The sequence below is a fragment of the Petaurus breviceps genome, unplaced genomic scaffold (genome assembly GCF_028583685.1).
Source record: "Petaurus breviceps papuanus isolate PSGF00001 unplaced genomic scaffold, PetGlider_PUasm1.0 90035, whole genome shotgun sequence".
Taxonomy (NCBI): domain Eukaryota; kingdom Metazoa; phylum Chordata; class Mammalia; order Diprotodontia; family Petauridae; genus Petaurus; species Petaurus breviceps.
The window spans coordinates 294,383-306,393 of record NW_027187165.1 but is presented as its reverse complement, the minus strand read 5'-3'; the positions used below and the strand labels follow the sequence as shown (position 1 = coordinate 306,393).

At 44.1% G+C, this 12,011-nt stretch overlaps 3 protein-coding genes across 3 annotated transcripts; all 3 read left to right on the top strand.

Moving 5' to 3' along the window:
• The first annotated feature begins 581 nt into the window (after nt 1–581).
• On the top strand, nt 582–3,314 carry LOC138176602 (protocadherin gamma-A10-like). The gene has a single exon (XM_069107385.1). It carries the CDS (start codon nt 597–599, stop codon nt 3,063–3,065), a length of 2,469 nt encoding a protein of 822 aa, XP_068963486.1. The 5' UTR covers nt 582–596; the 3' UTR covers nt 3,066–3,314.
• Nucleotides 3,315–4,849: 1,535 nt separating this feature from the next.
• Nucleotides 4,850–8,084, top strand: LOC138176604 (protocadherin gamma-B7-like). Its single transcript, XM_069107387.1, has one exon. It carries the CDS (start codon nt 5,618–5,620, stop codon nt 8,048–8,050), a length of 2,433 nt encoding a protein of 810 aa, XP_068963488.1. The 5' UTR covers nt 4,850–5,617; the 3' UTR covers nt 8,051–8,084.
• Nucleotides 8,085–9,189: 1,105 nt separating this feature from the next.
• Nucleotides 9,190–11,707, top strand: LOC138176600 (protocadherin gamma-A12-like). The gene has a single exon (XM_069107382.1). It carries the CDS (start codon nt 9,204–9,206, stop codon nt 11,691–11,693), a length of 2,490 nt encoding a protein of 829 aa, XP_068963483.1. The 5' UTR covers nt 9,190–9,203; the 3' UTR covers nt 11,694–11,707.
• Nucleotides 11,708–12,011: the final 304 nt, after the last annotated feature.

Below are 12,011 nucleotides of genomic sequence, written 5' to 3'. Positions count from 1 at the left end.
TATTCCTTTCGTGATGAAATACGTAGGAGGAACAAAGAACTCGCTTCCTAAAGACATTTGTGAAAATCTGCCAAATGTGAATAGGATGCTAGAGTTTAAATTAGGATCAATAAACATTTTATTGGAATTTAACATTTAATTATACTATAGAACTTTATCTCCTTTTGTCCTCCCTCCTGCTCCCAAAACAAAAAAAAATTGTAACTTCCTACAGAATATAATGAGTAAGGAAAGAATGGGGAACAATGCTATGTAGCGAGAAACAAAGCATATAATGAAGGTTGGGTCGTTTTCCTTTTATTTCCAAAGATGTATGTGTGAGTGTAGTAATTGTTTAGGACTCTGGGCGTCGCTGTTCACCAATCAGGAAGAGAACTACATGGAGAGCTCCAGCACAACTCACAACTCTTAAAGCACAAAGCACCGGCATATCACAGATACAGAACGTGGGGCTGCAGAGACACCCAGCCCCTGTGCCCTTCAACCTCAGGACTCAACCTTTGGATGCCGACAGCTTGAGATACAGAGAATACAAGAAGTGATCTAGACACAGTCTGAATTGCTGGAAAATCGGATAATTTTGCAGCAAGAAAGTGATGGCTGCTTTTCAGAGACGCCGGGACTGCAGAGGGCGAGTCCTGCTTTGCTTTCTCCTAGCAATGTTGGGGAATACTGGGGCCACGCAGATCCGCTACTCGGTGCCTGAGGAGATGGAGAAGGGCTCTTTTGTGGGAGACGTGGCCAAGGACCTGGGACTGCAGTCGTGGGAGCTGGAGGATCGCGGAGTCCGCATAGTCACCAGAGGTAAGAAGCAGCATTTTGCTCTGAATGTCAGAAGCGGCAGCTTAGTCACCGCAGACAGAATAGACAGGGAGGAGCTCTGCGCTCAGAGCGCCCAGTGCCGGCTGAATTTCAATGTGTTGGTGGAGGATAAAGTACAACTCTTTGCAGTAGAAGTGGAAATAATAGATATTAATGATAATGTACCGAAATTCCAGGTAGAACAAGTAGAAGTTAAAATCTCTGAAGCCGCTGCTCCGGGAATGCGATTTCCTCTTCCGGAAGCATTTGATCCGGATGTAGGGATGAATTCCCTCCAAGGCTATGAGCTGAGTCCCAATCACCACTTCTCTCTGCTTGTGCAAAGCCGAGCTGATGGCGCCAAATACCCAGAGTTGGTACTAGAGCGAGCCCTGGACCGGGAGGAGAAACCTATTCACCACCTCATTCTCACGGCCTCGGATGGGGGAGATCCAGTGCATTCCGGTACTGTTCAAGTCCGCGTGACTGTCCTCGATGTGAATGACAACGCGCCAGTGTTTACTCAGTCAGTGTACAGCGTGAGTATTCCCGAGAACGTGCCTAGGGGGACAGTTCTGCTCACGGTGAACGCTAGTGATCCTGATGAGGGAGTCAATGGGGAAGTGACCTATTCATTCCGAAGACAGGATGAAAAGAAACTGCAGATATTCCAGGTTAATGCAAGGACTGGAGAAATAACAATATCTGGAGATCTAGACTACGAAAAATCAAGCTTCTACGAAATAGAAATACAAGCTGAGGATGGCGACGGTTTTTTAGCAAGAGCTAAAGTGCTGGTTACCGTCTTGGATTTAAATGACAATCGCCCAGAAGTGACTATCACCTCTCTATTTAGCCCAGTGACAGAAAATTCTCCCCCTGGGACCGTAATTGCCCTTTTAAACATGCATGACCGAGACTCGGGGGAGAATAGCCTTGTCACATGCTCCCTCTCGGAGAATCTTCCCTTTAAACTAGAAAAGTCAATTGACAGTTATCATCGTTTGGTGACAGACAGAGCCCTAGATAGAGAGAAGGTTTCTGCATACAATATCACCATAACAGCTAAAGATCAGGGAACACCACCTCTGTCCATAGACACTCACATCTTCCTGCAGGTGGCAGACACCAACGACAACCCTCCCACCTTCAGTCAGGCGTCCTACTCTGCCTACATCGAAGAGAACAACGTTAGAGGGGCTTCCATTTTTGCTGTAACCGCCTGTGATCCAGACAGCGAAGAGAACTCCCATGTCACCTACTCTATTGAGGAAGACATCTTCCACGGGGCACCTCTATCCTTTTATTTCTCTATTAATTCAGAGAATGGCATCCTCTATGCTCTGAGCTCCTTTGATTACGAACAGTTCCGAGACATGCAGCTCCAAGTGACAGCTCGAGACTCGGGGAACCCGCCTCTCAGCAGCAATGTTTCTCTGACTATATTCATCCTGGATCAAAATGACAATTCCCCAGAAATTCTGTATCCTGCCTTGCCCACCGATGACTCCACAGGAGTGGAGTTGGCTCCTCGGTCTGCAGAACCGGGTTACCTGGTGACCAAGGTGGTGGCAGTGGATAAAGACTCTGGCCAGAATGCCTGGCTGTCCTACCGTCTACTCAAGGTCACGGAACCTAAGCTCTTCTCTGTGGGTCTGCACACTGGAGAAATCAGAACTGCCAGGGCTTTCATGGACAAAGACCCTCTCAAACATAATCTGTTAGTGGTGGTCTCTGACAAAGGGGAACCGCCTCTGTCTGCCACTATCAGTGTTACTGTGGCAGTGGCCGACAGCATCCCCGAAATCCTCTCGGATCTTAGTAGCCAAGAGGCCTCTGACCTCGAAGACTCTAGCCTCACACTCTACCTGGTCATTGCTGTAGCTTCAGTTTCCTCCCTGTTTTTTGCCTTCATCATTGTGTTGTTGGCACTCAAGATATGGAGGTGGCGGGCCTCCCAGTTCTTAGATTCAGGCAGTGACCATTTAGGAAGAGTTCCTGCTTCACAGTTCATGGGCATCGATGGGGTTCAAGCTTTTCTCCAGACTTATTCTCATGAGGTTTCTCTCACCACTGACTCCCGGAAGAGCCACTTGATATTTCCCCAACCCAACTATGCTGATACCCTCTTAAGTCAGCACAGCTGTGAGAAAACAAAGCCACTCTTAGTACCAGAAGATTCGAGATGTTCTGTTCATGATCCTCCGTTGGCTCCCGTGAGTTCGTATTCTCATGTATTTTTCTCTTGTTTCTTCACTATCTAATAAGCTTGGTTTTGGTTTGGTTTGTAGTGTGTGGCTTAACAGGAATTCAGCAAGATTTCCTCTGCTTCTATTTAGCTTTTTTGGAAACTACCATGTTACTGAAATGCTGTGAATGTGTTGATATCTACTTCATTCATCTGGTATTTTTGTTAGTGTCCTATATAATAATTATTTAGGCGTCTATGCATAACATTTAAATTTGATCACTTATCCTAGTGGAAACAATAGTTTCTTCTATTAATTATCTAAGTTTATTACAAATCCATATTAATGATATCAGGTCAAGAGTTGAGTTCTCCCAAATGACACTAAGCAGATTATATATTCTGGTTACTTGAGTAAAAATCTTAAGACTATAGACACTACCCCCACCCCTTTTTAAAACGCTATGTCGGGGGCGGCTAGGTGTCTCTGTGAGTAAAGCGCCGGCCCAGGAGTCAGGAGGATCCGAGTTCGGTTCCCGCCTTAGACACTTAACACACACACACACACACACACAAACTAGCCGTGTAACCTTGGGCAAGTTACTTAACCCCAATTGCCCTCCAAAAAGCAAAATAAAAAAAAACAGGCTATGTTCTGAAATAGGGAGTTAATGGAAAAGTTCATTGAGCAGAATGCATGGTCCTTTACACACACACAAACACACACACACACACACACACACAGATAGATAGATAATTCCTGTCCACGACCTCTTAAACAAATGCCACTAGGTAGTTATCTTCCTATAGGAAAAAAAATTTTTTTTAAAGCTGTATATCCATGAATCATAAAGCTACACAAAAAGGATGGTACAGATTCCTTCATTCTTATTCAATTCAATTTCATATCAACTTATACTTTGGCCTTCCTTCTGGAGTTCCTTAAAGACTTTAATTTCAAAATGAATGTCAAAGATCCAACATAGATGCCTCATTTTAAGTGAAGGTGTCTCTGGGACCTAGAAGACTATGCCAGGAGAACATAAACTTTGGAAGGTGCCATAAAGATGGAAGAGGAAAATAGGTAACACGATGGATAAAGCACTGGGCTTCGAATTAGGAATATCTGAGTTCAAAATATGGCCACAGACACTTGTTATCTGTTGTGTGACCGCAGGCAAGTCACTTAGCCTCTATTTGCCTCAGTTCTCATCAGTAAAATGGGGTCACACTGGAGAAGGAAGTGGCAAAGCACTCCAGTATCTTTGCCAGAAAAAAACCCATCTTGTCCATGGGGTCACAAAGAGTCACACACGGATGAACAATAATAACCACAACAACAATAAAGGTGGAAAGAGCCGGAATACAGACCAGTGACAGATACTGCCTCCAACATCAATAGACCAATCTAGCTAAATTTGGAGAGACAAATCAATAGGCGATGAATTTCTTTTTGGCAAGTCTCAAAGGCTTAAGTGGTAGAGGAATTTCAGTCCTGAGAAGGGATGAAGGCATGGAGCATAGAAACACTGAAATATTGGGGCAAGAGCTCTTAATTTCTTCTTTATTTCATATTTTGTACTTACTCAACACGAGTTCAAGATAGTCCTGGAGGAACATTTTAGAGAGATCATGCTTCTGCCTGCTCTTTGTGACCTCCATTTCATTTTCCTAAACTCTGAGCAGAGTAAGGAAACAGTTCCATAGAACACTGAGCTTAGGTAAGCATCTCCCAAGAAAAGCCAATCAAAGCTCTTCTATCTAAAGAAAAAAAAAAGATGTAACCTCTGAGTTTGTGAAGAAAAGGCCTATTCCAGTTAGTTGGCTCTGGCTAAGTGTCCCCCTTCCCCTTCTTCGCTTCATTCTTTTTTTTTTTTTTTTGGCTTTGGAAAATTTAAAGATAATCATTGAAAGGACTGGTAAAACCGGCAAAGGATTAGTTCATGGTTATAATTTTGGTGATTGCATTTGGTTTGTTCACTTACTCAACATTTCTTAGCGTCCTGCTTTAAGGCAAATGAAGGTTCTCTTGCACCCAAAAATGAGTTGCAGAACAATGGCTTTTTAAATCTTCTTTTGCAGAAGTCTGAATTTAGAAAGGTTTTGGAATAAGCATAAATAAGAAGTTTGTGGTGCAGTATTCTCTCTCGGAATTTAATAAGGAAATCGGAAAGAATACGTTTTGAAATCTCGTTTGAAGATGTCAATAAGAGAAAGGAACTGAAGTTCAAATTATTTGGCTCACTGGCCGAGCCTTTCTAAAGGACTCACTAAAATCATAAAATCTGGGACTGGGAAAATTGATTCTAGAAATCCACGTAACTTTGCAGTTCCTAAAAAAATCCTCGGAGCGCCGCTGTTGGCCAGGAGCGGAGAGAGATGCTAAACCATGCCCTGCAGCTTCCTGCAGAGAAATTTCCTGCACAGGCATATTAGTCTGGGAGCGGAGAGGGGACCCAGACGTACTCGCTTAGTATTCCTGCTGCGCAGATCTTGCCCCCAGAACAAACGGCTTTTCAGCTACTAAGCGGAGGCACCTGCCGGTTTTCCTTCGCTTCGGATTATTAGAACGTTGATTTAAACTACAGTTTCTCGGGATCACAGAGGCAGTCGAGCTGAGGTCAGAGAATGCGGCGCCACTCCCGGGAGCGGGGAATGACTCTACCGAGGCAAGTACTGTTTCTCTTCTTGGCTTCTTTGTTCTGCTGTGTGCTTTCCGAGCAGATCCGCTACTCCATTCCAGAGGAGATGGAGAAAGGGTCGATAGTGGGGAATCTTGCCAAGGATCTGAGACTCAACATCCCAGATCTACCTGTTAGGAAACTTCGGGTTACTGGGGAGAAGAAATACTTTACTGTGAACGCAGAAAATGGAGATCTACTGGTCAGTGACAGAATAGATCGAGAGCAGATATGCAGGAAAAGGCAGGTCTGTGAACTACAACTAGAAATAGTGGTGGAAAATCCTTTAAACATCTTCCATGCAGTTGTCACGATTCAGGATATTAACGACCACGAGCCGCGATTCAGTCGAAATGAATTAAGTTTAGAAATCAGTGAGTCTGTGCTGCCGGGAGCTAGATTAATTCTCGAATCAGCAGAGGATCCAGATGTTGGATTCAATTCTTTGCAATTTTACCAGATAAATTCAAACCCCTATTTTTCCCTGAGAGTGAAAGATAATCCCGATGGCAGCAAATACCCAGAAATGGTGGTGGAAAAATCCCTCGACAGAGAAACCCAGAGTTCCCACTACTTGATCTTGACAGCAGTTGATGGGGGCGATCCCGTCCGAAGTGGCACCGCTCAGATCAGGATCAGAGTCACGGATGCTAATGACAATCCTCCTGTCTTCAGCCAAGATGTCTACCGAGCAAGCGTGTCAGAGAACTTGCCCTCTGGGTCTTCAGTGCTGCAAGTGACAGCCACAGATAAGGATGAGGGGATCAATGCAGAGATCACCTTCTCCTTCACAAGAATCACCGAGGATACCTTGCACAAGTTTAGACTGGATCCCACCACTGGAGAAATCTTTATTAAGCAGACTCTGGACTTTGAAGAAACAAAGGTATACACCATGGATGTAGAAGCCAAAGATGCTGGCTCTCTGGTTGCTCAATGCAAAGTTGTTTTAGAAGTTAGGGATGAAAATGACAATGTTCCCGAAATAACATTAACGTCTCTGTCCAGTCCTATTCCTGAGGATACAGTGTCTGGGACAGTAATTGCTTTGATTAAAACATATGATAGAGACGCTGGAGAAAATGGTGAGATTGTGTGTCATATAGAAGGAACTGTTCCCTTTAAAATAGAACCCTCTTCCAGGAATTACTATAAATTATTGACAGACGGGGCCCTGGATCGAGAGCAGACCCCAGAATATAATATTACCGTGACAGCCACAGACAAGGGGAGTCCCTCTCTGTTCACCAGCAAAACCATTTGCTTGTACATTTCGGACATCAATGACAATCCTCCCGTTTTCCTCCAACCTTCCTATGTCTTTTATGTCCCTGAAAACAACCCCTCTGGAGCCTCCATAGCCCGAATCTCAGCTACTGACCTTGATCTGGAAGCGAATGGCCAAGTGTCTTACTCCATCCTCAGTAGCGACTTGGCCCCCCTGCCTGTGTCCTCCTACATATCAGTCAGTGGTGACAGTGGGGACTTATTTGCTCAACGTTCCTTCGACTATGAGCAGGTCCGTGCCTTCCAGCTACTATTGCAGGCCCAGGATGCAGGCTCCCCCTCCCTCCGCGCCAATGTTACCTTACAAGTGTTTATCTTGGACCGAAATGACAACTCCCCGAATATCCTCTACCCGCCAATGGAGCCCGACAGCTCAGCCCTCTTCGATATGGTCTCTCGCTCAGCGGAGCCGGGCTATCTGGTCACCAAAGTGGTAGCAGTAGACGCTGACTCAGGACACAACGCATGGCTGGCCTACCATGTGCTGCAAGCCACGGATCCCGGGCTTTTCAGCCTAGGGCTGCGAACAGGCGAGGTCAGGACAGCAAGAGCTTTGACTGACCGAGATGCAGCCCGGCATCGTCTGCTGGTCTCGGTGCAGGACGGGGGACAGCCTCCTTTGTCGGCCACTGTGGCTCTGCACCTAGTCTTTGCAGACAGTCTGCAGGAGGCACTGCCTGAGATGAGGGAGGAGCGTTCAGACACCTCCAATTCCCAGTCTGAGCTACAGTTTTACTTGCTAGTGACTCTAGCCCTAATATCTATGCTGTTTCTCATAACAGTGACACTGGCCATTGCCCTACGCCTTCGGAGATCCTCTCGTCCTAAAGCATGGGGCTGTTTCCAAGTAGATCTCTGCTCTAAATCTGCGCCCAATATCCCTCCAAACTACAGTGAAGGGACATTGCCTTATTCCTACAATTTGTGTGTGTCATCAGACCCAGGAAACACAGAATTTAATTACCTGAAATCAACTGACCAATGTCCTCCAGGCCTTTTCAACTCAGATATTGCTTCCATGTTATTCAAGAATAATTTAAATGGTGATGTCAATTGTCATTCAAGTACTCTTTCACAGGTAGGCTTCTACTAAGAATAATATTATTTTTCATATCAGATTTCACTAACATCTTCTTTCCTAAAGTCACGTGCAAATCCTTGTATCTATAGCATTGACCTAAATTTGCTTTATTTTGGTTGGTTGATGTATCATGCCTGTGACGTTATGATATCATCCCATCCTTAGTTTCATAAAGGTATGAGATAAAGTAGATGACAACTTTTAACCCTAGCATTGTTTAACATGTCCATCACCTCAAGTCTTTAATTATATGTGGAAATATTATATTTACCGCAGTTTCTCACAAATTTTTGTCAACACAATTGGTATAGTTGTGAATTTTGAAAGTAGTTTATATCTTCAATATGGTTTAATAATATATATCATAATTTTCTTGCTCTTGGGAATTATCAAAAATGTTATTTGTTTTATGGAAGTTTTTTTCTTATTGTAGATTAGTTTTTAAATAAGAAGTCAAGATATTCTGTTTCTGATAGAATCCACTTCGACATTTTTAGCTAATTAGGTGAAATTTCAAACAGCAAATTATTAAGGAAATGTTTTCCTTAAAGAAAAATCAGAAAACAGAAATCAGACATTTTTGGAAATTAAAACTCACCCTCATAGAAATACATTTTAAATGCAATTAAGTTACTTCTTTGAATTTTTTTTTTATTTTATAAGAATTCCTAGTAATGAAATCCTTGTATTCCACGTGTGTAATGGGAAAGGGTAATTGTAATTAGAAGCTGAAGAAGCATTTAAATTCGAGTAACTAATTGAAAACTTCATTTCCTGACTATCTATGTTTCTTTTATGTAAAAAAAAAAATGCACGTGAAACAAAAACAAGAAAGTCACATAGCCGTATTAATATTTTGGTAATCTACCGTTTGCGCAAGAGGATTCAGTAACAGATTGAGACTCTGGGCGCCGCTGTTCACCAATGAGGAGGAGAAAGGCACTGTGAGATCCCTCCAGCCTATCCTTTCTCCCACAATGCAAAGAACACCAGATCAGAAACGCGTATTCCTGATTTTCACGGAGACTCGTACGATCAAAAGCTTTGGATCCTTTCAGAATCTGTCAGTAAATGACGATAATCCCGACGTTTTAAGAGAATAAGAACCAGTCCAGAGATATCTTGAAAAATAGGAAATCCAAACAATTCAGCTGCGGATGCAGTGATGATTTCTCTGCAGAGGCTTTGGGTCTGCGGAGGGCGCATTCTGCTTTACTGTCTTCTGGGATCTCTGTGGGAGACCGGGGCCCTGCAGATCCATTACTCGATTCCTGAGGAGATGGAGAAGGGGTCTTTCGTAGGCGACATCGCCAAGGACCTAGGGCTGGAGCCCCGAAAGTTATCAGAGCTCGGAGCCCGCATAGTCTCCGGAGGTAAGCAGCATTTCGCTCTCAATGTTAGAAGCGGCAGTTTAGTCACCGCGGACAGAATAGACAGGGAGAAAATTTGTCTCGGGATTTCCAGCTGTCTTTTAAATGTGGAGCTTTTAATGGAGGGCAAAGTGAAAATTTATGGCATAGAAGTAGAAGTGACTGACATTAATGACAATGCTCCACGCTTCCGGACAGATGAAGTAGAAATTAAAATTAATGAAAATGCAGCACCGGGTATACGTTTTGGGCTTCCCAGTGCGAGGGATCCAGACGTGGGGGTAAATTCCCTCCAGAGCTACCAACTGAGCCAGAGCAATCACTTCTCTCTGAATGTGCTAAGTGGTATAGATGGGGTCAAGTACCCAGAACTGGTGTTGGAACGGGGCCTGGATCGAGAGGAGGAATCTGTTCACCTCCTCCTCCTCAAGGCCTCGGATGGGGGAAACCCAGGCCTCTCAGGTACTGCTCGAATCCGAGTGCTGGTCCTAGACGCGAATGACAACGCCCCAGTGTTTACTCAGTCAGAGTACAGAGTAAGTGTTCCGGAGAATGTGCCCAAGGGGACGCTGCTGCTGCGAGTGAACGCTACGGATTCGGATGAGGGAGTCAACGGGGAAGTGACCTATTCTTTTCGTAACATCGATGACAAGGCTTCAGAAATTTTCCAGCTAGATTCCCGGACTGGAGAACTATTACTTGTAGAATCACTGGACTATGAAGAGTCGAAAATTTATGAAATGGAAATTCAAGGGCAGGATGGTGGTGGTCTTTTGACTAGTGCAAAGGTGTTGGTCAGAGTTCTAGACGTGAATGACAATGCTCCAGAGGTGACGGTCACTTCTTTCACCAGTTCAGTCCCTGAAAACTCTCCTCCGGGAACCGTGATTGCCCTTTTAAAGGTGCATGACCAAGACTCTGGGGATAATGGTCGTGTAAAGTGTTACATCCCGGATCACCTACCTTTTAAATTAGAAAAATCCTATGCAAATTATTACAGTCTAGTAATTGACAGAGCCCTAGACCGAGAACAGATTTCCATGTATAATGTCACAGTTACAGCCACAGACCAAGGAACTCCACCGCTGTCTACAGACACTCACATTCCCTTACGAGTAGAAGACACCAACGACAACCCACCCAGCTTTGGTCAGACTTCCTATTCTGCCTACATCTCTGAAAATAATGCAAGAGGCTCTTCCATTTATTCAGTGACCGCTAGTGACCCTGATACCGAAGAGAACGCCCGGCTCACTTATTCCATTTCGGACTATATTCTCCATGGGGACTCTGTCTCCTCCTATATCTCTATCAACTCTGAGACTGGTGTCCTCTATGCTCTGCGCTCTTTTGATTATGAACAATTCCGGGATTTGCAGCTTCAAATAACAGCCAAGGACGGGGGAGACCCTCCTCTCAGCACCAACGTGTCCCTGACTCTGTTCATCTTGGATCAGAATGACAATGCCCCAGAAATCTTGTACCCTACCTTCCCAACAGATGGTTCCACAGGAGTGGAGTTGGCTCCTCGTTCTGCAGAGTCAGGATATCTGGTGACCAAGGTTGTGGCTGTGGATGAAGACTCTGGCCAGAATGCCTGGCTATCCTACCGTCTGCAGAAAGCCACAGAACCTGGACTCTTTTCGGTGGGTCTGCATACAGGGGAGATCAGGACAACGAGGGCCTTCCTGGACAAAGACTCCCTCAAGCAAAATTTGGTGGTAGCAGTCACAGACAATGGGGAACCACCTCTGTCTGCCACTATCAGTGTCACAGTAGTTGTGGCTGATAGTATACCCGAGATCCTCTCAGATCTCAGCAGTCTGAAGACTTCAGTGCATCTGGAAGATGCAAGTCTCACTCTTTATCTTGTCATTGCAGTGGCGGTGGTGTCTTCTCTGTTCTTTGTTTTCATAATTGTCTTACTGGTGATCAAGTTAAGATATTGGCGAAATTCACAACTGTTACAGTCCTCCAATGGCCAATTGGGTAACATCCCACCTTCCCACTTTGTGGGCCTCGATGGGGTCCAGGCTTTTCTCCAGACTTATTCCCAAGAGGTTTCGCTCACCATGGATTCTAGGAAGAGCCAATTGCTTTTCCCCCAGCCCAATTATGCAGATACTTTAATTAGTCAGCAGAGTTGTGAGAAAAAGGAGCCCTTGTTAATACCAGAGGATTCAAGGTTTTCTGCCAGAGATCCTGCTCTCATTTCTGTGAGTTTCCTTCATCTTATCAATAATTATCTTATTTCTTCATTATCTGCTGTTTGGTTTTCGTTTTAGCTTCCTAAAAAGAAAGTCAAATAACTTACGTATGATTTTTTTAAATTTTTGTTCGGTCATTGCTAGGTTACTGAAATATCACATTCCTTTATTTGTCATCATTAAGCTAATAATTAATGCAATATTTGTTATTCTCCTCTGAGTGGTGCCCTTCATATTTGCACTTCCTTTTACATTTGAACTGTTATATTTGTGCAGAAAAGTGATTCTTTCTGCTTGGCTATAACCCTACTAAAGAAGGTCCAAGGTTAGCACTAGACTAACCTTTTTCTTTTTTTTCTTTTTTGCTGGTTCAATAATTTTATTGTCTTAGTCTGA

Coding starts and splice junctions, on each gene's coding strand:
- LOC138176602 (XM_069107385.1), top strand. CDS start 597: ATGGCTGCTTTTCAGAGACGCCGGGACTGCAGAGGGCGAGTCCTGCTT.
- LOC138176604 (XM_069107387.1), top strand. CDS start 5,618: ATGCGGCGCCACTCCCGGGAGCGGGGAATGACTCTACCGAGGCAAGTA.
- LOC138176600 (XM_069107382.1), top strand. CDS start 9,204: ATGATTTCTCTGCAGAGGCTTTGGGTCTGCGGAGGGCGCATTCTGCTT.